Here is a 25,370-nt window from a genome sequence, read left to right as displayed (position 1 = left end):
CTATAACCCAGGGAACATGCAGGTTCTTTGGGGAAGTTCAGGGCCGAGGCCGGGTCAACTCTGGGGGGATGGGTGGGGGATTTTGGCTCATCAAGTGGCCAGTGTGGAATGTTTGAGTCGGTTGCCAAGCAAATTGGAAGGTTTTGATTTACCATTACAGCATCTTCGTTCAGAGCAGCTTGTCACAATTAATGGCGTCAGGAGGGAGAGAAACAAACAGAAAGCGTGCTTCAAAGGGCCAGCATAGCATATCCTTTTCATGAGTTCATTACTGCCCTGCCTGATGGGTTCTCAGGGTTTCCATCCAAATAGGGACCTAATATACATTTTAGTTCTGCTTCCTCTGTCTTTGTAATCTCCTGTCTTTAGTAGGCGTTGGCTATTCTCTGAGAGTCCTCATAACATGTTAGTTGTCATAACAATCATCAATTGATTGTTTGGGCCTCTTTCCCTTAGTCATCTTATTCATTTGATGCCAGCACTACTACCATGCATGAAGGCTTCAGTGTTTCCCCTAGTCTTTTTCCTTGGTCGGGCAAATTCAGGGCTGTAAACTCCAAAACATTCCATTGAAACCAATAGACACCACATAATTTAGGAGGGGGGCAACAGAGCTAGGTGATTTATTCTCGTCCTACGTTAAGGAACAGGATAATCAAAAACAAGATAAAAATTGGTGAGATGCAGTAAAATATCAACTGTAAGTAAGGCATAACAACATAGGCCTAGGAATAAAGAGCATGGCTTTGTTTGAGTGAGTTCTGAAATGAAAAGTAGCTTACTTCTCCTAGAATAGAAGAGTGAACAGATTGTGTATTTTATAGAGAGGCAGTGGATTGGACTGAGACAATGGATGCGTCCCCAAATGGCTCCCTATATAGTGCCCCTATGGGCCCTGGTCAAAAGTAGTGCACTACATAGGCCATAGGGTGCCATTTGGGACGTAGACCATCTTGCAGCCTACAGTGGCTCTACTCTAGTCCGGTCCAGAGGGATGCCTCAGTGTTTTTAAAGGTTCTCTCCCTCCCTGGTGGAACAGCATGCCTTGTTTTGTTTAACGCCCTGTTCCCATTTACTTACCTCCAGTTTTTTCAGATTCCATTTCATAGTTGTATTATTTGTTTTGATTGCGGGCCTAGAGCTGTTCTACATGTACAGTACGTTTTGAGCCAGGGACTCCGGTTGTGTCCCAAATGGCACCCTATTCACTATATAGTGCAGGGCCCATAGGGCTCTTGTCAAAACTAAAGTAGTGCACTATAAATGGGATAGGGTACCATTTTGGAGACAGCCTAGCCGGCCACACTCTCCTGGCTGTAGTATAGGTGTCCCAGGCAGAAGCCATCTGTCTCACTCCTCTCCTGTGGTGGTGGGAGGAGGGTGGTAGGCGCAGCACTAAACCCTCCCCTCCCTCCTAAATGCTGTTCTGTAAAACAAACATAGATGGAGTCTAGTTTCCCTGTGTGCTTTGACAGGCCTAGACCCAGAGGCTGAAACCCACAAACACACTGCCTTGATGGTTGCTTGGACTACGGGGGCGTCCCAAATGTCACATTTTCCCTATATAGGGCTCTGGTCAAAAGTAGTGCACTATATAGGGATTTGAATTGGGTACCATTTCAGAGGCAGTCCCAGAGGCAGACAGACACATAGCCTAGCTATGTATGTCAGAATGGTGGCACTGTGTGGCAGGTACAGTATGTGGAGCATGCTGCTAGCAGAGCGGAGTGGCCCAGTCCCAGTCAGTCTGGGACTTGTGTCATGCCTGTGCCTGGATCAACATGCCTGTCACACATGCCAAGCATGTCACAGAAAAAGCTGTATGTTTGGATGAGTTTATTTTTATTACCCTCCTGTCCTCCTGTCTGTGTTGACTGATGTATTCCTATGTTACAGTAGCTTGTGTTTTCATGATTATGTATAGCTCTTGCTCGTGTGTGTGAGTCGTGTGTGCGAGCGTGCCTGTGTCTGTGTGACATTGTTATGGTAGGTAGGCCAGTAGAAGCACATGGCGGGACCCAGGGATAGTCAGAGTGCAGCAACAGCTGCTCAGTGTTCTGAGTGGAGTGGAGACTGGCTGCATAGCATACACTGACCCTGACACTCAACCACAGCAATACACACAGAGGGTACTGTGACAGCATGGCACGCTGACACTAAACAAACAAAGCACAACACAACTCAATACGGTGCAATACACACACAACTATTTGGCCATGGAAAACTCTTACAAACCCCCCACCAGCTAGGCTTGCTATATGATTCACATATCTTCTACCTAAACAAAATGCCTGAATCATACATAGATTCTCAGATTGCTCACACACTCACCCCCAGTTTCTATAGTGGAAAGAGAGTGTGTGTGCATGTGTGTTTGTGCATGTGCGTGTACTAGGGCTGACCCCATTTAGTCGACTGGTCAATTGTTTGGTCAATAGGCAATTGGTCGACCGAGATTTCTTTAGTCGAGCAGTAGCAAAAAATTAATAAATCATGGTGTACAAGACACCTGTCTGATTCGTGCCTGTCTGAGTGGTCTGATCCATTGTGGAGGCCGTGGGGATGGCATAGTCCATCAGTCTAAGACATGTGCTACTGAAATTGTATATGGTTAGGCTATATTATGTAAAAACAATGGTGCAACACAAATAAAAAATAATATACAAATGCGGTTTCTCCCGCGTTGGATAGTGGTCACTGTCCGCGGTTGTTTAAGATAATGGCACTGGAGGAGATGGCTGCAGTTTTACCGGCTCCTAACCAATTGTGCTATTGTGTGTGTTTTTTTGCATTATTTGTAACTTATTTTGTACATAATGTTTCTGCCACCGTCTCGATTACTCACCTCGTACTGGACAAAGATGTATTCTTTTACGAGTCGGGCGCGAAGGATTTACTTCAGACACCCGACAAGGCCCAAATTCGCAGGAGTAAGAGACAGAGATATTGGGGACGTAGGTCGGGGTGCCTTGTAAGGATCCGGCAGCGAGTGGGTAATCTGCCTCTACCATCAGTCCTATTAGCCAACGTACAATCATTGGATAACAAAATAGATGAGCTACGATCACGAATATCCTACCAACGGGACATTAAAAACTGTAATAACTTATGTTTCACGAGTCGTGGCTGAACGACGACATTGATAACATACAGCTGGCGGGGTTTACGCTGCATCGGCAAGATAGAACAGCTGCCTTCGGTAAGACAAGGGGTGGCGGTCTGTGTATATTTGTAAACAACAGTTGGTGCACGAAATCTAATATTAAGGAAGTCTCAAGGTTTTGCTCGCCTGAGGTAGAGTATCTCATGATAAGCTATGGACCACACTATTTACCAAGAGAGTTTTCATCTATATTTTTCATAGCTGTCTATTTACCACCACAAACCGATGCTGGCACTAAGACTGCACTCAATGCAACAAATATTGTGGTTAAACTAAAATATACTAATTCTGCAGCGATACGCCATCCCATCTGGTTTGGGATTAGTGGGACTATCATTTGTTTTTCAACAAGACAATGACCCAACACACCTCCAGGCTGTGTAAGGGCTATTTTACCAAGAAGGAGAGTGATGGAGTGCTGCATCAGATGACCTGGCCTCCACAATCCCCCGACCTCAACCCAATTGAGATGGTTTGGGATGAGTCGGAAGGCAGAGTGAAGGAAAAGCAGCCAACAAGTGCTAAGCATATGTGGGAACTCCTTCAAGACTGTTGGAAAAGCATTCCAGGTGAAGCTGGTTGAGAGAATGCCAAGAGTGTGCAAAGCTGTCATCAAGGCAAAAGGTGGCTATTTAAAGAATCTCAAATATAAAATATATTTTGATTTGTTTAACACTTTTTTGGTTACTACATGATTCCAAATGTGTTATTTCATAGTTTTGATGTCTTCACTATTATTCTAGAATGTAAAAAATAGTAAAAATAAAGAAAAACCCTTGAATGAGTAGCTGTGTCCAAACTTTTGACTGGTAGTGTATATCTACAGAAATAAGACAGATCCTGCTTCTGTTGCCTGTTTGAGTGTTTGTTTAATACCCTACTGATTCTGTGAGCGCCAAGTTTTTAATCTTTGTTATGCTGTAATAAAGACTTTACACTTTTCTTTTTGTTAGACCAGCTTCTCTGGTATTATTTATAATTAATTTAGTGTTTACACTTTTCCAAATTGTCAGAAATTATATTTATAATAATAATAACCCTCCTTTTCCCTTGATCTCCTTATTGTTATTATTATTATTATGATCATCATTATAATGATGTCATTATCATTAGTAGGCTTAGTATAGCAGCCTTGTATAACCACCATTGAGCTCTAGGCCTAAGAGCGCATCCTTTTTAGTCTTAATACGTAACTTACTTAGGCCTATATTTTCAATACTAATATAGGCTACTGTATCAATCAACCATTTATTAGTTCAATGTCTTCACATAACATAAGAGTCATTCATGATTTGAAATGCAATCAAGCATTTTAGTTTTAAAATGAATAAAGTGACCATTGAATAATTAGCATAAACAAAAAATAGGCCAAAAACGTTAAATTAAGAAATGTCATTCATAAATGAATGCGACTGTTTTTAGTGTTTGCTGTAATAAAGGCTGTACAAAAAAACCTTACAACAGACTCTCTGGTACGCTTATAATTTATTTAGTGTTGTTTACATTGTTCCAAATGGTCAGAGAAATTATATTGTAATCTCACAGCACCTGTTTGGCACACATAATATGCACGCAACTCTTGCTCCTTGCCTTCTTTATCTTGATCTCCAGTATTTTCCACAACTAGTCAAACGTATTCCACACATCTGACTTCCCCTTTACCTCCTGAGCAAACAGTAAACCTTCCCCCATTTCGAGTTTATTTGTCACGTCCTCTGCATCCATATTGCTGTCACGTGTTGCTGTGTTCAGATTATTTTTTTTTTTGTCATTTAGCAGACGCTCTTATCCAGAGCGACTTACAGGAGCAATTAGGGTTAAGTGCCTTGCTCAAGGGCACATCGACAGATTTTTCACCTAGTCAGCTCGGGGATTAGAACCAGCGACCTGTTTGTTTGTTATAATCAATTTAGTGATGTGATTATGATATGCTATACAGTGCATTCGGAAAGTATTCAGACCCCTTTTTCCACATTTTGTTACGCTAAAGCCTTATTCTAAAATTGATTAAATAAAAAGAAATCCTCATCAATCTACACACAATATCCCGTAATGACAAAGCGAAAAAAGGTTTTTAGAAATGTTTGCAAATGTATTAAAAATAAAAAACAGAAATACCTTATTTACATAAGTATTCAGACCCTTTGCTATGAGACTTGAAAATTGAGCTCAGGTGCATCCTGTTTCCATTGATCATCCTTGAGATGTTTCTACAACTTGATTGGAGTCCACGTCGAGGGAAAGATGAACGGAGTAAAGTACAGAGAGATCCTTGATGAAAACCTGCTCCAGAGCGCTCAGAACCTCAGACTAGGGTGAAGGTTCACCTTCCAACAGGACAACGACCGTAAGCACACAGCCAAGACAACGCAGGAGTGGCTTCGGGACAAGTCTCTGAATGTCCTTGAGTGGACCAGCCAGAGCCCAGACTTGAACCTGATCAAACATATCTGTAGAGACTTGTCTAGATCTGTAGCGACGCTCCCCATCCAACCTGACAGAGCTTGAGAGGATCTGCAGAGAAGAATGGGAGAAACCAAGCTTGTAGCGTAATCACTGCCAACGGTGCTTCAACAAAGTACTGAGTAAAGGGTCTGAATACTTATGTAAATCTGATATTTCTGTTTTTGCTTTGTCAGTATGGGGTATTGTGTGTAGACTGATGAGCAAAACATTTTTGGGATCCATTTTAGAATAAGGCTGTAAATTAGCAAAATGTGGAAAAAGTCAAGGGGTCTGACTACTTTCTGAATGTACTGTATGTTGCAGCTTCAGCAACACAGACAGCGCAATACACAATCCTGAGTGGCGCAGTGGTCTAAGGCACTGCATCGCAGTGCTAACTGTGCCACTAGAGATCCTGGTTCGAATCCAGGCTCTGTCGCAGCCGGCCGCGACCGGGAGACTCATGGGCGGCGCACAATTGGCCCAGCGTCGTCCAGGGTAGGGGAGGGAATGGCCGGCAGGGATGTAGCTCAGTTGATAGAGCATGGCGTTTGCAACGCCAGGGTTGTGGGTTCGATTCCCACGGGGGGCCAGTATATATAAAAAAAAATATGTATTCACTAACTGTAAGTCGCTCTGGATAAGAGCGTCTGCTAAATGACTAAAATGTAAATGAAAATGTTCTGTCGTGGTCGCTGCAGAAGGGAGGAGAGAGCGCCAAAGGGTGCTAGTCACAGTCACTCGCTGTCTTTTTCTTTAACACAGCACAGCAAGTCTGAGCCGGGCCCGGCACAATCAAATCAATTGCGGTCCAACTCCCTCTAGTAATTTGTGTGTCTTAATTTTTTCATCAAACTGTTTGCTTAAAGCATCAGACAAGCTCAGTGCATTTCAATGATTTGATTAAAACACATAGGATGTGTCTATTTTTGGGAAAATACACGTTTTAAAAAATGTAGACCAATCGATTGGTCGAAAGAACAGACGAATTTTGGTCGACCAAGATTTGTTTTAGTCTGGGACAGCCCTAGTGTGTGTGTGTGTGTGTGTGTGTGTGTGTGCACTTGATCCCTGAAATTACAGGGGAGGCTAGGGAGCAGGGATAGCCTATATTCCCTCTTAGCCAGGATAGCGTAGCTGTGGTTTACCACTCATATTCATGCCAAGGACCCTAAAGCACCAGCCAGTAGGCCACGTTTATTAGCTTACTCAACACACATTGGTAGGTGGAAATTTAGATCTCCCAAATATAACTTTTAAATTGCGTTAAGAAAAGTCAGACCTTACACTGAATGTTTTGAATGGCATTCAGTTCATGTAAAAACATGAAGGCTAGTGCAAGATTTACAATGAGGGGTGCCCTCACCAATTAAATCTAGACGTATGAACTTAATGTTTAAATATATACAGTATGTGGGTATCAATGACTCATTGGTGTTATTATGTTTAGAGACATTTGACTCTGGTCTTTCTTTGTTGGAATATATTTTGCCCATGACTCTAGACATAGGACTAACCTGTAATTTTAAGATTTATTTTAAGTTCAAATTCATTTCCCTCAAGTTGTAGGCTAGTGAATCATTCAGAGTTTGCTGCCTGTGGTGTTTTTAAATGTTACGGTAGGCATGTATTGCTACATTTCTTAAATGGTTAGTCTAGCTAGTTATTGCAAACATCCAGCACGAGGTGTTAGGCCTATCTAATAGGAAGTAGGTCTACTGTATAAGCCTCGTCCGAGTCAGAATAGCCCATAGGGCAGGAGGCGCCTACCGGTATCCTGTTTCTGTAGCGTGAGGCAGCTTGATGTATAAGTACACCCCCTAGACACCCCCTAGGGAGGGGGGGGGGGGGGGGGGGGGGGGGGGGAGTAGAGGGACACAATACTGTTGAATCATGTTAGGCTTCATTGCCTCATTTCCGTCCATGGAAGCGGCTGATTCCCCGACAGCATTGTGCCATAATCATGTGCTCACTGCTCATCCTCTCTCCTCCATTGGCTTTCTGCACCTTTTCTCAATCACAGCATCCGAACTAGCCAGCCAGCCCCTATGAAAAACCCACATTTTACTGAAAATAGCTCCCAACATGCATAGACATGAAAGGGGCTTTTAAAAACAGGAAAAAAACATCAAAAAGCTTTTTCTGTTTAATCTCCTTCCAGAAAGGTTTTTTTCTTTTATAATGCTTTTACTTTATATGGCAAGGTACTCTAACAATTAGCAGCAGTGACAGTGAGGACGTCCTGTGGTGAACAGGAGGGAGGCTGAATGTCTGTTGCTGTGTGTTGCTCATTAGGAGTGAACACACACAGGGGTTCCAGACCCAGACACATCTCCCTGCTAAACCCCATCATAAAGCTAAAAGCCCAGCCCTTACTACACAGTTGAAATACCATCTTAATATCACAAACATACAGCATGACTAGTTGTTCAAGAAAGAAGTCCGGTCAGCCCATTCCCATGGGAAGAGTAACGTGAGAGGGAAGTGACGTGATACAGTATGTTTCATAATGTAGGCCTACCTCATCAAGGCGGTTTGGTTTCTATGGTTTGGAAGGGGCTGTCGTTTCTGAATAAAAGCATGAAAGAGGAATAAAAAAAGTTGAATACATGTTGAAAAGAAGCCCATGTTGTTCTCCTTTTTGACTGAGGTTCAGTCCTGATTACAGTCTTTCTTTTTACGACTGTTCTCAACATGGATCTCTCCTGTAACTGTGTCTATATCTAACTGACTGTGTCCCTCCCCTTCCCCCTGTCTATAGGTGTGAGCAGTAACGAGGTGCTGGTCCCAGAGAGGGTGAGTGCTGTGCTGGGGAAGAACATTACACTGGGCTGCAGGGTGGAGGTCGGCACCAACCTCAGCCTCACCCAGAGCTCCTGGGAGCGTCGCCTGCCCTCAGGCACCATCACCCTGGCCGTCTTCAACCCCCAGTTTGGCATCTCCATCTCCCCAGACTATGCCAGGCGCCTGTCCTTCCTGAACCCCTCCGTGCACGATGCCACCGTCGTCCTGGAAGGCGTGGGTTTTCAGGACATCGGGTCTTACACATGTAAAGTGGCGACTTTCCCGCTGGGCAACACGCAGGCATCCACCACTGTCAATATACTAGGTACATGGAACTCTTAGACTGCGTCGGCCTTGGTCAAGTTACCTAATTCCCTCTATAGTGCACTACTTTTGACCAGGGCCCGCATAGGGCTCTGGTCAAAAGTAGTGCACTATAGAGGAAATAGGGTGCCATTTGGGACACAGTCACTCTGCGTCCAGCATGAAGAAACCGTTACTTTTTGTACTGTAGAAGCGTACAGCACCAGCTCCATTTTACCTGAATGTCCTTTCTCAGAAAGTGTTCTCACTGTCCCCATGAATAAAGGAGGGCAATTCAGACTTGTCCTTGATAAATATTCATACAGCTAGCCTTATTGCTGTAGGAGCCAAATGCCACATAGATTTACTGACTTAATATAAACAAATCCACACGTAAAGGTTCCAACTCGTATGGACACATTATAAAGTAGCACCTTACTGAGAGTGGAAAGTAAAGTTTAAGGATTGTTGTGCGGTCAGCATGTGTTTCCACCCCTATAATGGTTGATTGGATTGTGGACGGTGATGAAAGCTGCAGCCAGCCAGGCTTCATGTGTTTCTCTCCTGAGGCTTAGTCCCAAATAGCACCCTATGCCCTATGTAGTGCACTACTTTTGACTGGTGAAAGTAGTGTACAATATAGGGAATAGGTTGCCATTTGAGACTCAGCCTCAGGCTGGCTCTGATGACTAATGAGGGCTACATTAAGTGCTGCTGTGACAGGAGGCTGCCTGCCTCGACTCAGTGTCTGGGCCTCCACAGCCTTCCATTAGCCTGCATCTCCTTTTGACCAGGGACCATGGGGAATAGTGTCATTTGGGATGCAGCCTGGGCTTCCACCCGCCTTCCTTTACTCTGTGTTGTTGTTTATTAGGGATGTTTTATTTCTTAACACTGTGAGTGGGTACACTCCGCTTCTGAGAATAATCACTGATATAAAAACCAAAAGCTCATAGCAGAAAAAAAAAGTGCTTCCCTTTCAACAACTGTTGTAAGAATGTAATAGTCTGGGACAGATATGAATGTTATAAGAAGAGTACAGTGTACATTCAGGTAATGAAATCCCCCCCCTCTCTCTCTCTCTCTCTCTCTCTCTCTCTCTCTCTCTCTCTCTCTCTCTCTCTCTCTGTCTCTCTCTCTGTCTCTCTCTCTGTCTCTCTCTCTGTCTCTCTCTCTGTCTCTCTCTCTGTCTCTCTCTCTCTCTCTCTCTCACCCCCACCCCCTTCCTCCTAACCTTACAAAAGGCACAGGGTTACATTTTAATGGTAAGAGGATCTTTGCTACGTGAGCCCCCACCTGTAAACAATAGCAAAGGAATAATACACCACCACCAAAACTCTGAGAATTAGAATGACCTTTTGTTTGGTATTGTTATTGCTGACAAGGAAGTGAGAAACCTTCTGCAGTTTTCTAAGAAACAGAGTTTCTGCTAAGACTTCTAAGAGAAAACAAGACAACACTTAAAAAAGCTGCATTAATGAAGATGTCAACTGATGCTACTAGGCCTGACATTGCGGCAAACTCCACAGTCTGGCCCAGTTCCACTTTCACTTTCTGAGTTATTATATCTACTCAGGCCCAGATCTCTCTGCATGGCTCACTGATAGCATGTTTTACTGTCCATGACATGCATTTGATGTGGAGCAATAACATCTTCTCTTTTCAGCTGAGTCATAAAAACTAAAGAGAACATAACATAACCTCGCAGTAGTGCAGTGCCATGGCAAGACTTGTTCACTTGTTGTGGGTCTAATTCAATTTGAATGTTTTATTGTTAGAAGTTGTTTCATTAGATAATCTAAATATCCATTCTCTAGGATTTACTTGATCATCCAATGAGCCCCATAAATGCAGTGATTGGTGATAATTGTAATTATTTTAAAGTGTACTGATTGATACGTCAAAACTGTGGAGATACTGCATGGTTTGACCACTGGCCTTACAGTTCAACTGTAGTCCTGGTTGGCTGGCTTTGTCAGCTGCGCTCAAAGGGCTGGGCGAAATGGCCAAAATATCATATCACTGTATAAAAAATACAAAAAGTACAGTTTGACGGTATTTTATGTTTTTGAATAATAAAAGTTCTACATTTGCTTTGAGTAGTGCGTGACCCTAGGGTGACAGCACATATATTCTAAGTGATTTCAATGGGTCTTTCTCCATTCTGATTTGTTTTACACTGTTCAATTCAACCAAAAATAATTTTCAGCATTTTCATCAATTTCTGCATTTCCTGCACTCATTTGAGATCATTTCAACACTTCCATGTAGTGCTGCACGGTATGGGCAAACAATCTAGGCCTTATTTTTAACCAAATGTTGCAATTGTGATTTGACTTGCGATTTAGAGCAAAACAATTCGGTGAACTGTTGGAATCATGAAAATTGAATGATTATTCTAATTCTATAGTTATAATATAATAGTGGGCACTTTGAATACAGTGTTGTTTGACATGACACCGAATGAAAATGCCAGGGAGGAGTTATTGTGACAGGGTAGGAACCAAAGTGTTGATAAGTGTTTCCTAGGGGACCCTATAATCTCTGGCTACATTGAATGTTTTCTCTTAGCTACTCCATGCAGCCCAAAGTGGGTGGTAAACACCATCTAATGCACACAAAAAAATTACACTTCCCCCTGATTTGGTTACAGCTACTTCATGTAGCTAAGATATTCATGCTTCGCGTATTCCTCTTTGATTTAGAAGATACTGTTGCACAAACAACATGCTGATTTAGGTCTACACCATCACTGGTATTATCAGGCTGTATCACTACTTATGTTTGCTCTGACTCATTACATTTATTAGCTAGCTAGACCACTAACTAGCTATTAGCATTAGTGGCTAACAAGATTTCGGCCCAACTTGCTAAGAACAGACAATCTAGCTGTTTGCAGATGTAAGAAACACAAACTAATAGTGTAATTATAGATTTTTATTAAGAAGCAAAGTGAAAACAGCATAGTTTTCATGAACTTTGTTGCATGTGCTGCATTGACCATGCAGACTGAACACAAGCGTCTGTCTCGTGTTCGAGGATCAACAAATGCGCTCCTTGAGTGACGGGGCGGGGCTAGGTCTGTGTGGAAAGCGGCATGGAGCGAGAGAGCAGAGAGAGATGACTCGAGTAGCGAAGTAAACTATAAAAATGGATGTTACACACTGTGTATCACATTCAAATACTGTTATAGAAGGTAAAATTAAAACCCAAACTTGTCCATGCATTAATTCCAGTATATCGTAAAATAAGTTATACAGCCCAGCCCGAGGTGCTCATCAGAGCCTAGTGGAGCCGGGCAGTGTGTGGGTGGGACGGGGCCAACACAGCTCCCACTGCCTGCTCTCTGCTTGTCTGATGGGAAATCATTACCCTCTGCACTCAACGGGATAGATCTGACCCACCTCCTTCCCCGACAGCCTCTTCAAATTAGCACGTCCCCCTGATTTGGTTACACTGGAGGGAAGTGGGCTATGTGGTGCCAGGATGCCCCCTTAACACAACAGAGCTACTGTGTGCGCTCAGTCAGTGAGGTGGGGAGGGGGGAAGTGTTGATTAGATGAGGGTGTGGGGGCACAATGTGAGCAAGTTGACTGAGACGGCTGCCCGAAGCACGGGCGTAGGAGACACGGGTATATTTTTAGAAGAGGGAGTCTCTAGGGTGTCGTTCCACTGTGAGGAGGGATACGGCAGATGTCTTGGGGCGATGGCCTTGTCTGGAGGATCTGTGTGTGTGCCTCACATGCCACACTGTCACTGTGAAACGAAGTCCAGCAGCTGTTAGTGCCATGCCCTCTGCGAGGAGAGGAGGCAGAGAAGGATACCACGGACGGAGAGAGAGGGGGAAGGAGAAATGGACATGGCAAAGAGAGAGAGCAGGGTGGGGGACGTTCAGTAGCCTGACAACTCGCACTAAATTATTCTGCTGCTCTGTCATTCACTACAAACTTTAGTCTGAGACTACCATCATTGAAGTTGTTTGTGGTGACAAGGGGCAGGAGGGGCGTTGTACAAAATAAGTTGTCTCTAACCAATCGGAGTATCAAAGCCAATGGCACATTTTCTAACCACTGCTTTACCCACGTGTGTTCTGGCTCTGGCCAAACCCATCGGTTTCTGGACCAATCAGACTGGCCCAAATGTGTTCGCATTCGGTGAAGGGTCGGGGAGGTACTCAGATCCAGACTCCTTGCGGATTAGAAACTAACGTCTGCGGGCGTGGCGTAGCGTTTGGCCGGAGCAAGGAGTCTGGGTAGCCAGGCAAGAGATTCAGATGAGTAATGATGGAAAAGAAAGGCAGCCTGACTGCTCCCTGAATCATAGATTTAACCACTAGAGCCAATTTGTGAAGTGGAGTAGTGCTTTCCAGCCTCTCTCCCTCTCCCTCGCCTTCCTCTCCTGAACCTGTGGAATTGCGCTAATGCATTTCCACAAAATACACAACATGCGCAGCATCAGTTTAGCAGAAAATGTAATAGCACATTATCCAAACAGGTTGACGCATGAAAGCCTTTAGTCTAGCATATTTATTTCACACAAAGTCAACATACAGTTGAAGTCTGAAGTTTACATACACTTAGGTTGGAGCCATTAAAACTCATTTTTCAACCACTCCACAAATGTCTTGTTAACAAACTATAGTTTTGGCAAGTCGGTTAGGTCATCTACTTTGTGAATGACACAAGTAATTTTTCCAACAATTGTTTACAGACATATTATTTCACTTATAATTCACTGTATCACAATTCCAGTGGGTCAGAAGTTTACATACACTAAGTTGACTGTGCCTTTAAACAGCTTGGAAAATTCCAGAAAATTATGTCATGGGTTAAGAAGCTTCTGATAGGCTAATTGACATCATTTGAGTCAATTGGAGGTGTACCTGTGGATGTATTTCAAGGCCTACCTTCAAACTCAGTGCCTCTTTGCTTGAGATAATGGGAAAATCAAATGAAATCAGCCAAGACCTCAGAAAATAAATTGTAGACCTCCACAAGTCTGGTTCATCCTTGGGAGCAATTTCCAAATGCCTGAAGGTACCACATTCATCTGTACAAACAATAGTACGCAAGTATAAACACCATGGGACCACGCAGCCGTCATACCGCTCAGGAAGGAGACGCGTTCTGTCTCCTAGAGATGAACGTACTTTGTTGCGAAAAGTGCAAATCAATCCCAGAACAACAACAAAGGACCTTGTGAAGATGCTGGAGGAAACGGGTACAAAAGTATCTATATCCACAGTAAAACGAGTCCTATATCGACATAACCTGAAAGGCCGCTCAGCAAGGAAGAAGCCACTGCTCCAAAACCGCCATAAAAAAGCCAGACTATGGTTTGCAACTGCACATGGGGACAAAGATCTTACTTTTTGGAGAAATGTCCTCTGGTCTGATGAAACAAAAATAGAACTGTTTGGCCATAATGACCATCGTTATGTTTGGAGGAAAAAGGTGGTGCTTGCAAGCCGAAGAACACCATCCCAACCGTGAAGCACGGGGGTGGCAGCATCATGCTGTGGGGGTGCTTTACTGCAGGAGGGACTGGTGCACTTCACAAAATAGATGGCATCACGAGGAAGGAAAATTATGTGGATATATTGAAGCAACATCTCAAGACATCAGTCAGGAAGTTAAAGCTTGATCGCAAATGGGTCTTCCAAATGGACAATGACCCCAAGCATACTTCCAAAGTTGTGGCAAAATGGCTTAAGGACAACAAAGTCAAGGTATTGCACACAAAGCCCTGACCTCAATCCTATAGAAAATTTGTGGGCAGAACTGAAAAAGCGTGTGCGAGCAAGGAGTCCTACAAACCTGACTCCGTTACACCAGCTCTGTCAGGAGGAATGGGCCAAAATTCACCCAATTTATTGTGGGAAGCTTGTGGAAGACTACCCGAAACGTTTGACCCAAGTTAAACAATTTAAAGTCAATGCTACCAAATACTAATTGAGTGTATGTAAACTTCTGACCCACTGGGAATGTGATGAAATAAATAAAAGCTGAAATAAATCATTCTCTCTACTATTATTCTGACATTTCACATTCTTAAAATAAAGTGGTGATCCTAACTCACCTAAAACAGGGAATTTTTACTAGGATTAAATGTCAGGAATTGTAAAAAACTGAGTTTAAATGTATTTGGCTAAGGTGTATGTTAACTTCCGACTTCAACTGTATCTTAAGTATGATGTCTAGAACAGTGAAAGTAGTGCTATGTTACAGCGGTCACTTTCCGTTCACATGGATCTGTTTATGCTGCTCTATTGAGAGAAATCTGTGTCACGACTGATGTCTCAACCCACAGTAACGCCGAGTCCTCACAGGAAGCCAGTGTAACATAACACTAGCTCTAAAGCACTGAATAGCAGCACACATTAACAGCAACCCAACTCCCCAGCTCAGGACAACACACAATGAAACTCAAATCAAATTTATTTGGGGGGGCAATGCAAACTTGGCGCTCCAGTACCGCTTGCAATGCGGTAGCAAAAATAAAAAATAAAGCTTAGCATCTGCTTCATCTGACCACTTTTTTATTAACCGAATCACTGGTTCTTCCTTCTTTAGTTTTAGCTTGTAAGCAGGAATCAGGAGAATATAATTATGGTCAGATTTGCCAAATGGAGGGCGAGGGAGAGCTTTGTACACGTCTCTGTGTGTGGAGTAAAGGTAGTCTAGAGTTTTTTCCCCTCTGGTTGCACATTTAACATGCTGGTAGGAATTAGGTAAAACTGATTTAAGTCCCTGGCCACTAGGAGCGCCGCCTCTGGATGAGCGTTTTCCTGTTTGCTTATGGCCGTATACAGTTAATTGAGTGCGGTCTTAGTGCCAGCATCTGCTATCTGTATAATCATCAACTAGATTTTGCCAAATATAGGACACACACAACAGCACTGAGTATTATGTCTGACATTGCTCTGTGTTAAACTGTTTTTCTAAGTCATTATGAACCATATTAGCAGGCCATGAGTAGTAGGAGCAGTTTGAAAGTACAGCATTTACAACACAGAATCCATTGTTTAGGTTTAGGAGGAAGATAATATAATTCAAACAGCTTTATGGAGATGCTCCAAAAGTCAATGTTCCTTTCACAAACATCTCTCACAGACATCTCCATCTCCAGCACAATAACAATAAAAAGAGTTGAGTTCCCTTCAAAGTGCTCATATAGTATCAGATTGCTTGGCTCATCAATTTTAAATAGATATCTGTGAAATGCAGGAAATCAATATACTGTGTCTGGCAGCAGAGTGTATGAATGTACCGTGGCCACTTCCTCCTGTCTGTCCATATCCCCGTCCCTGTTTTATGATGCAAATTATTTATTCATCTTCATATACAAAATATCAATACTCATTTTGTAATCTATTCTCCATTCTGTTTTGTCATCTCTCTGCCCCTTTTCTCTCTTGCTCGTTTTCCTTCTCTCCTTCTGTCTCTCTGTCTCCCCCTTTTCCTCTCTCTCCCACTCCATCTCTCTCTCTCCCACTCCATCTCTCTCTCTCAATGTTTTTTGTCTGTATGTACAGTATATTTTCTATGTTGCTAAATGAATTGCCTCATTGGGAACATTCTAGTTGTATAATCTTATCTCTCTCTCCCCTAGTGGAGCCCAAGGTCTACGTCTCTGCCGGCTCTACGGCCCTGGTGGATGGTGGTAATGAATCGGTGGCGGCCACCTGCATAGCGGAGCGCGGCCGGCCTGCAGCCGAGGTGTCCTGGGAGACTGAGCTGTTTGGCCGCTCTGAGGTCCAGACGCAGGACGAGCCCAACGGAACCTCCACCACGCAGGTACAAACAGAACAGAGCTACTGCTTTGACATCACACCACAGTATCACAGTACTGTGTTTCAAACGGCAACCTATTCCCTATATAGTGCACTACATTTGACTAAGGCCAGTTAGACTAACACTCTTTAAACATGCTTAAATATTTACACGTCTAACAACATGTCGCCTCCACCACCCAGGTGCGCTATGTGTTGGAGCCACGGAGACACTCCCAGGGCCACACCCTCACCTGCGTGGTGCGCCACCCGGCCCTGCAGACTGAGTTCAGGATACCCTACGTGCTCAATGTGCAGTGTGAGTGTTGGGGGGGGACCAGGCGGACAAGACAGCAGAGCAGTAGGGTCATTGAAATAGAACAACTAGATCACCTTTTACGTGATTACTACAGTGCCTTCGTAAAGTATTTAGACCCCTTGACTTTTTCCACATTTTGTTATGTTACAGCCTTATTCTAAAATGGATTAAATAGAAATGTTCCCTCATCAATCTACACACAATACCCCATAATGACAAAGCGAAAACAGGTTTTTAGAAATGTTAGCAAATGTATTAAAAATTAAAAACAGATTATTTACATAAGTATTCTCAGACCCTTTGCTATGAGACTCGAAATTGAGCTGTTTCCATTGATCATCCTTGATGTTTCTCCAACCTTTGATTGGAGTCCACCTGTGGTACATTCTATTGATTGGACATGATTTGGAAAGGCATACACCTGTCTATATAAGGTCCCACTGTTGACAGTGCATGTCAGAGCAAAAACCAAGCCATGAGGTTGAAGGAATTGTCCGTAGAGCTCCGAGACAGGATTGTGTCGAGGCACAGATCTGGGGAAGGGTACCAAAAATGTCTGCAGCATTGAAGGTCCCCAAAAAGACAGTGGCCTCCATCATTCTTAAATGGAATAAGTTTGGAACCACCAAACTCTTCCTAGAGCTGGCCGCCCGGCCAAACTGAGCAATCGGGGAAGAAGGGTCTTGGTCAGGGAGGTGACCAAGAGCTCGATGGTCACTCTGACAGTGCTCCAGAGTTCCTCTGTGGAGATGGGAGAACCTTCCAGAAGGTCAACCATCTCTACAGCACTCCACCAATCAGGCCTTTATGGTTGAGTGGCCAGACGGAAGCCACTCCTCAGTAAAAGGCACATGACAGCCCGCTTGGAGTTTGCCAAAAGGCACCTAAAGGACTCTGACCATGAGAAACAAGATTCTCTGGTCTGGTAAAACCAGGATTTAAGTATTTCTGGAGGAAACTTGGGACCATCCCTAATGTGAAGGATGGTGGTGGCAGCATCATGCTGTAGGGATGTTTTTCAGCGGCAGGGACTGGGAGACTAGTCCGGATCGAGGGAAAGGTTAACGGAGTAAAGTACAGAGAGATCCTTGATGAAAACCTGCTCCAGAGCACTCAGGACCTCAGACTGGGGCGAAGGTTCACCTTCCAACAGGACAACGACCCTAAGCACACAGCCAAGACAACGCAGGAGTGGCTTCGGAACAAGTCTCTGAATGTCCTTGAGTGGCCCAGCCAGAGCCCAGACTTGAACCCCATCGAACATCTCTGGAGAGACCTGAAAATAGCTGTGCAGCGACACTACCCATCCAACCTAACAGAGCTTGAGAGGATCTGCAGAGAAGAATGGGAGAAACTCCCCAAATACAGGTGTGCCAAGCTTGTAGCGTCATACCCAAGAAGACTCGAGGCTGTAATTGCTGCCAAAGTTGCTTCAGCAAAGTACTGAGTAAAGGGTCAGAATACTTATGTAAATGTCATATTTCCATTTTGTATTTTTAATACATTTGCAAAAATGTCTAAAAACCTGTTTTTGCTTTGTCATTATGGGGTATTGTGTGTAGATTGATGAGGATTGTTTTTTAAAATCCATTTTAGAATAAGGCTGTAATGTAACAAAATGTGGAAAAAGTCAAGGGGTCTAAATACTTTCCGAATGCACTGTATATAGAGCTGTGGGCCACCATGACAAGGAGAGAGGTAGCTAGCTATCTTTATGTTCTGTTTGTGGGGGGTTGCTGTGCTGATAGGTGGACTTTATGGTAGATTATTTGTCTTGTCTCAGTTGTCTGTCAGAGACAGCTGCTGCTCATGTTATTTCAGCATGCACTCTCTGACTACATAAAGATTTAGACAACTGCCTCATGTATCAGTGAAGGGCTGCTGTCTGTATCTGATATATAACCTATCATGTTGATAGACTGATTTACAGTGCAGTATGCTCAGAGACCGGACCGACTCCCCATCTTCCCTATTTTGCTCTTAAAAGGGCCATTAAAGAGTCATCTTAATTTTATAATCATTGATGCATGCTTCCTTGGCAAGCTGAACTGATGAATAGTGGATAGTATCTGTTTGGACTATGTGAGTGCAGGTTAATGAAGGCGTTTTATGAAATATTGATCAAGCCTCAGCAGTTGCAGCAGGGGGAAGAGGGGTGGGGCAGAAGGGTGGAGATGCAGAAAGCCAAGGTTAATACAGGAAGAGAAAGACTTTGGAACTCAATAAATCATGTCAAATGCAGAGGCTGGGGATTTTAAGTGCCAGAGAAGCACAATTTCCCCTCAAACAAAGTGCAAAGGTCAACATGACGCACTGATAACATCTTGTTCCCTGCCCGGCTGTGTACTGTAATACGTTTTGCCTGCTCACTCTCCAGAGAAATCAAAAGGGGGAAATTGGATACCAGAGTCATTGTTTACTACAGTTATTACAGTACAGCCAGTGGTATCTGTAATACCTCTGGTAGGCTTCTCTATGTTCTGTTTGTGTCTGGTGGTGAGCTGCTGGAGAGAGTGGATTATTACCCCTACATCTCCTCGCTATGACCTGTCTGATGTAGCCTCTCTCTCTCTCTCTCTCTCTCTCTCGCTCTCTCTCTCTCTCGCTCTCTCTCTCTCTCTCTCTCTCTCGCTCTCTCTCTCGCTCTCTCTCTCTCTCTCTTTCTAGGCTTCACACAGCCAACAAAACCTCTGTGCTGTAGAATCCTTTGCCACTGCTTTTTCATTTTGATTATCACTTGTTTTGTTCTTCTATTGCTTGGGGAAAGCTAATTTGTCATCACTGTATTGCTAGGGGTCACATTGGCCATTGTGTACAATGTACATTGCACTCTAGGGCATTTTCTTTTTTTTAAATCAATCTCTTGTTTTGTATAGAACGAATATTCTTGGCCAGTTGTGTTATTAAAGGATCCTGATCATAATGTATCTTGTACAATAGGCCTACATGGTATGTACCCTAGTCTACTTTATTACAAAGTAGCTAAGTAACAAATAATTATAATAAGTAATTATAATAGGATTGTAGAATAAAGAATCAAAGCATTATTTTCATCGATATTGTGCTTCTTTTCCAGTTGCTCCTGAGGTGACGGTGGTGGGATATGACCAGAACTGGTTTGTTGGTCAGGACAATGTGAAGCTGGACTGTGGAGCCAAAGCCAACCCACCTGCCCACCATTTCTCCTGGACCAGGTCAGGGTCCACTAGCTAGCAGCTTTCCAACTCACTACACCCCACAACATGCTATACACTGGCCACGTCACAAATAGCACCCCATTCCCTATGTAGTTTGCTACTTTTGACCAGAGCCCATAGGGCTCTGGACAAAAGTAGTGCACTATAATGAGAATAGGGTGCCATTTCGGACGTACCACTACTGTGATTATTGCTGGCTAGTAATATCCAGATGTTTGTATCCCTGTGTTTATATATGATCTCCTTTCTTAACAGGTTGGATGGGCCGATGCCTGACGGTGTGGATATAGTGAACAACACTTTTAGTTTCACTCGTCCTCTGGAGAGAAATGACTCTGGACTGTACAGGTGTGAGGTGTCCAATGACATCGGTCCACGCAGTCAGGACGTTCACGTCTGGATACAAGGTGAGAGAGTATGGCCTTGGTTAAACCCTTCAAGCCCACCATGAGTTAAAACAGAGCCTGTCTCCATTTGCACACATTCCAGACACCAGAGGCGAAGAGAGCAACATAAACACACCGTATCAGCACCAAAGGTTCAGACTGTTGTGGTTTTGGCAACATTAGATATCTGTGATAAGAGAGTGAGTGTTTCACCCAGTTTGTTTTTGGGAACACAGTATGCACTAATATGCAACCATACAGTGAGGGAAAAAAGTATTTGATCCCCTGCTGATTTTGTACGTTTGCCCACTGACCAAGAAATGATCAGTCTATCATTTTAATGGTAGGTTTATTTGAACAGTGAGAGACAGAATAACAACAAAGAAATCCAGAAAAACGCATGTCAAAAATGTTATAGATTGATTTGCATTTTAATGAGGGAAATAAGTATTTGATCCCCTCTCAATCAGAAAGATTTCTGGCTCCCAGGTGTCTTTTATACAGGTAATGAGCTGAGATTAGGAGCACACTCTTAAAGGGAGTGCTCCTAATCTCAGCTTGTTACCTGTATAATAAACACCTGTCCACAGAAGCAATCAATCAATCAGATTCCAAACTCTCCACCATGGCCAAGACCAAAGAGCTCTCCAAGGATGTCAGGGACAAGATTGTAGACCTACACAAGGCTGGAATGGGCTACAAGACCATCGCCAAGCAGCTTGGTGAGAAGGTGACAACAGTCGGTGCGATTATTCGCAAATGGAAGAAACACAAAAGCACTGTCAATCTCCCTCGGCCTGGGGCTCCATGCAAGATCTCACCTCGTGGAGTTCCAATGATCATGAGAACGTGAGGAATCAGCCCAGAACTACACGGGAGGATCTTGTCAATGATCTCAAGGCAGCTGGGACCATAGTCACCAAGAAAACAATTGGTAACACACTACGCCGTGAAGGACTGAAATCCTGCAGCGCCCGCAAGGTCCCCCTGCTCAAGAAAGCACATATACAGGCCCGTCTGAAGTTTACCAATGAACATCTGAATGATTCAGAGGAGAACTAGGTGAAAGTGTTGTTGTCAGATGAGACCAAAATCGAGCTCTTTGGCATCAACTCAACTCGCCGTGTTTGGAGGAGGAGAAATGCTGCCTATGACCCCAAGAACACCATCCCCACCGTCAAACATGGAGGTAGAAACATTATGCTTTGGGGGTGTTTTTCTGCTAAGGGGACAGGACAACTTTACCGCATCAAAGGGACGATGGACGGGGCCATGTACCGTCAAATCTTGGGTGAGAACCTCCTTCCCTCAGCCAGGGCATTGAAAATGGGTCGTGGATGGGTATTCAAGCATGACAATGACCCAAAACACACGGCCAAGGCAACAAAGGAGTGGCTCAAGAAGAAGCACATTAAGGTCTTGGAGTGGCCTAGCCAGTCTCCAGACCTTAATCCCATAGAAAATCTGTGGAGGGAGCTGTAGGTTCGAGTTGCCAAACGTCAGCCTCGAAACCTTAATGACATCCCTCCTGAGATGTGTGCAAACTTGGTGGCCAACTACAAGAAACGTCTGACCTCTATGATTGCCAACAAGGGTTTTGCCACCAAGTACTAAGTCATGTTTTGCAGAGGGATCAAATACTTATTTCCCTCATTAAAATGCAAATCAATTTCTAACATTTTTGACATGCGTTTTTCTGGATTTTTTTGTTGTTATTCTGTCTCTCACTGTTCAAATAAACCTACCATTAAAATGATAGACTGATCATGTCTTTGTCAGTGGGCAAACGTACAAAATCAGCAGGGGATCAAATACTTTTTTCCCTCACTGTGTGCCTGTTTGTCAATGGGAGCACAGTGTGCAGCAATTTGCTATTTTTTGTTTCTCTTGTTTGTTGTCCAAGGTAATTTGTCAGGGTTGGACACAATGAATAACACACAGATACAGTAACAGACGCTAGTATGTTCCCTCCCCAGAAAAGGGGACGTGTGCTTCATGCTCTGATGTAAGAACTGCATGGTGTTTCCATTCACTCATCAAGAGATGACTAATGATATTTACTTTAATTTAATACACATGAATTAATGACTGACTCGCTAAACAGACAGAGGATTCCCCCCCCCCCCCCCCCCCCCAAAAGCTCTAAACATTGTTTTTCTAAATTTCGCTTCACTTGGCTACAGTACTGGGTTGTTCTGATGCAGGCGAACACTGCTTGGAGAACACACAACCAGCAGCTTCCCTCCTCTCCTCTCCTCTCCTCTCCCTTGTCTCCCTCCTCTCCTCTCTACATGCTTGACTTCTCTATTATTCTTTAGGTATGGAGCATGAGAACTGTACTCCCCTTGTATTTTCATTTCCCCATTTCTTCTAATCTATATCCAAACATAATGACTGCTACTCTTGGACACGTTCTCCCCCGCACACGATCTCTCTGATTTCTCACTGAGAGGAGAGAGAGGGAGAGCAGGCTGGAGGAGCCTCAAACTAAAGCAGGTGGTCACGCTTCATCTGTGAGTAGGCCAGGTTTGGACTGGAGTCCCGCTCGCTCGAAAACTATGTTTGCGCCCCAAATTATACCCTATTCCCTATATAGTGCACTACTTATAGGGCCATGGTCAAAAGTAGTGCACTATAAAGGGAATAGGGTGCCGTTTGGGACAAAGTCTAAAGCTTGGTTGACACCCTGTCCAGGAAGGACTTGCACTGAGCAATTATCTGGCCTCTCCAAGCCAACAACATGGAGGAGTCCGGCATATGCCGCTTCTCTCACTCTGAGCCTCTGTGGAGATGGATGCATCCAGGCCCAAGCACAGTAGCAGGCAGGCAGAGCCTGTTGAATCATCCCCCACCCTTCTCCTTCGTGGCTGTCTCAGATACACAGTGGTGTTTCCATAGTGCCCTGCATGGTGGGCTGCATGGGGCTGCAGGAGATGCGTCCCAAATGGCACCCTATCCCCTATACAGTGCACTACCTTTGACCATGGAGGGTTTATATTGTGCCTATTGGTGCCTATATTGTCCCCTGGTGCTCAGTGTCCCCATCATACGGCATGTCCTTCTCTAGCTACCAGGATGAGATGGCGCTGCAGTGGATAGCTGCCGTCTTACGGGCTCCTGACCAATTCTGCTATTTTGTGGTTTTTTTACATTGATGTAAGCTTTTTTTGTACGTAATATTTCCGGCATCATTTCCCCATGACCTCGTTCCCCTGCACATCGACTCTGTACTGGTACCCCATGTATATAGCCAAGTTATCCTTACTCATTGTGTAGTTATTCCTCGTTATAATTTTTCTATTATTTATCTGTTTTTCTCTGCATTGTTGGGAAGGGCCGTAAGAATTTCACTGTTAGTCTACACTTGTTGTTTATGAAGCATGTGAAAAATAAAATGTGATTTGATATGAGGAGATCCAGCTGGGGAGGTTGTGGGTGGTGGTCTTAAGGCTAAGGAGGAGGGGTTATATATCAGCTCACTGACCTCTACCCTCCCCCTTCTCCCCTTTCACATGATCACTGGTCCCTTATTCACTGCTTTATAATTGCAGCTTAGTTAGATTCTCACTCAGTCAGGTAAATTGCAGCCAGGATGTAATTAGCTGAAGGCTATGCTTGCTGCCATCCTGGTTGCATTTGATCAGTCGTAGCTTAGACTCCAGTGTTAAGTGGAGATACAAAGCAGTCCTAGTGCAGCTTTTAGTGCTTCTTTGTAGTCAGGCTCTTGATGTCTCTAGACATACAGGGTCAGGCTGCTTTTTGTCCTGAAGGGAGGTCAATATTCAGACACAGTAATCCTCTCTCTCTCTCTCTCTGTCTCTCTCTCTCTGTCTCTCTCGCTCTGTCTCTCTCTGTTTCTCTCTGTCTGTCTCTCTGTCTCGCTCTCTGTCTCTCACTCTCTGTCTCTCTCTCTCTGTCTCTCTCGCTCTGTCTCTCTCTCTCTGTCTCTCTCTCTCTGTCTCTCTCGCTCTGTCTCTCTCTGTTTCTCTCTGTCTGTCTCTCTGTCTCTCACTCTCTCTCTGTCTCTCTGTCTCTCTCTCTCTGTCTCTCTCTCTCTCTCTGTCAATTCAATTCAATTCAATTTAAGGGCTTTATTGGCATGGGAAACGTGTGTTAACATTGCCAAAGCAAGTGAAGTAGATAGTAAACAAAAGTGAAATAAACAATAAATATTAACAGTAAACATTACACTCAGAAGTTTCAAAAGAATAAAGACATTTCAAATGTCATATTATGTATATTTACAGTGTTGTAACAATGTGCAAATAGTTAAAGTACAAATGGGAAAATAAATAAACATAAATATGGGTTGTATTTACAATGGTGTTTGTTCTTCACTGGTTGCCCTTTTCTTGTGGCAACAGGTCACAAATCTTGCAGCTGTGATGGCACACTGTGGTTTTTCACCCAGTAGATAAGGGAGTTTATCAAAATTGGGTTTGTTTTCGAATTCTTTGTGGATCGCTGTAATCTGAGGGAAATATGTGTCTCTAATATGGTCATACATTTGGCAGGAGGTTAGGAAGTGCAGCTCAGTTTCCACCTCATTTTGTGGGCAGTGTGCACATAGCCTGTCTTCTCTTGAGAGCCAGGTCTGCCTACAGCGGCCTTTCTCAATAGCAAGGCTATGCTCACTGAGTCTGTACATAGTCAAAGCTTTCCTTAAGTTTGGGTCAGTCACAGTGGTCAGGTATTCTGCCACTGTGTACTCTCTGTTTAGGGCCAAATAGCATTCTAGTTTGCTCTGTTTATTTGTTTGTTCTTTCCAATGTGTCAAGTAATTCTCTTTTTGTTTTCTCATGATTTGGTTGGGTCTAATTGTGTTGTTGTTGATGTTGTTGTTGTCCTGGGGCTGTGTGGGGTCTGTTTGTGTTTGTGAACAGAGCCCCAGGACAAGCTTACTTAGGGGACTCTTCTCCAAGTTCATCTCTCTGTAGGTGATGGCTTTGTTATGGAAGGTTTGGGAATCGCTTCCTTTTAAGTGGTTATAGAATTTAACGGC

General features: G+C 43.8%; 1 protein-coding gene across 1 annotated transcript in view; it reads left to right on the top strand.

The window, feature by feature from the left end:
* LOC311101277 (nectin-3-like protein) overlaps positions 1 to 25,370 on the top strand; it is a 56,381-nt gene that overhangs the window by 27,073 nt on the left and 3,938 nt on the right. Inside the window, exons 2-6 of the mRNA XM_084142408.1 lie at positions 8,370 to 8,717; positions 16,307 to 16,491; positions 16,671 to 16,785; positions 19,862 to 19,979; positions 20,238 to 20,389. Coding sequence (XP_083998534.1) covers positions 8,370 to 8,717; positions 16,307 to 16,491; positions 16,671 to 16,785; positions 19,862 to 19,979; positions 20,238 to 20,389 — 918 coding nt within the window. The remainder of the gene's footprint in view (positions 1 to 8,369; positions 8,718 to 16,306; positions 16,492 to 16,670; positions 16,786 to 19,861; positions 19,980 to 20,237; positions 20,390 to 25,370) is intronic.

This window comes from Coregonus lavaretus (assembly GCF_964263955.1).
Source record: "Coregonus lavaretus genome assembly, chromosome: 26".
In the NCBI taxonomy this organism is placed as follows: Eukaryota; Metazoa; Chordata; class Actinopteri; order Salmoniformes; family Salmonidae; genus Coregonus; species Coregonus lavaretus.
Note: the sequence above shows the minus strand (reverse complement) of the source record. Positions and strands in the feature narration are given on the sequence as shown.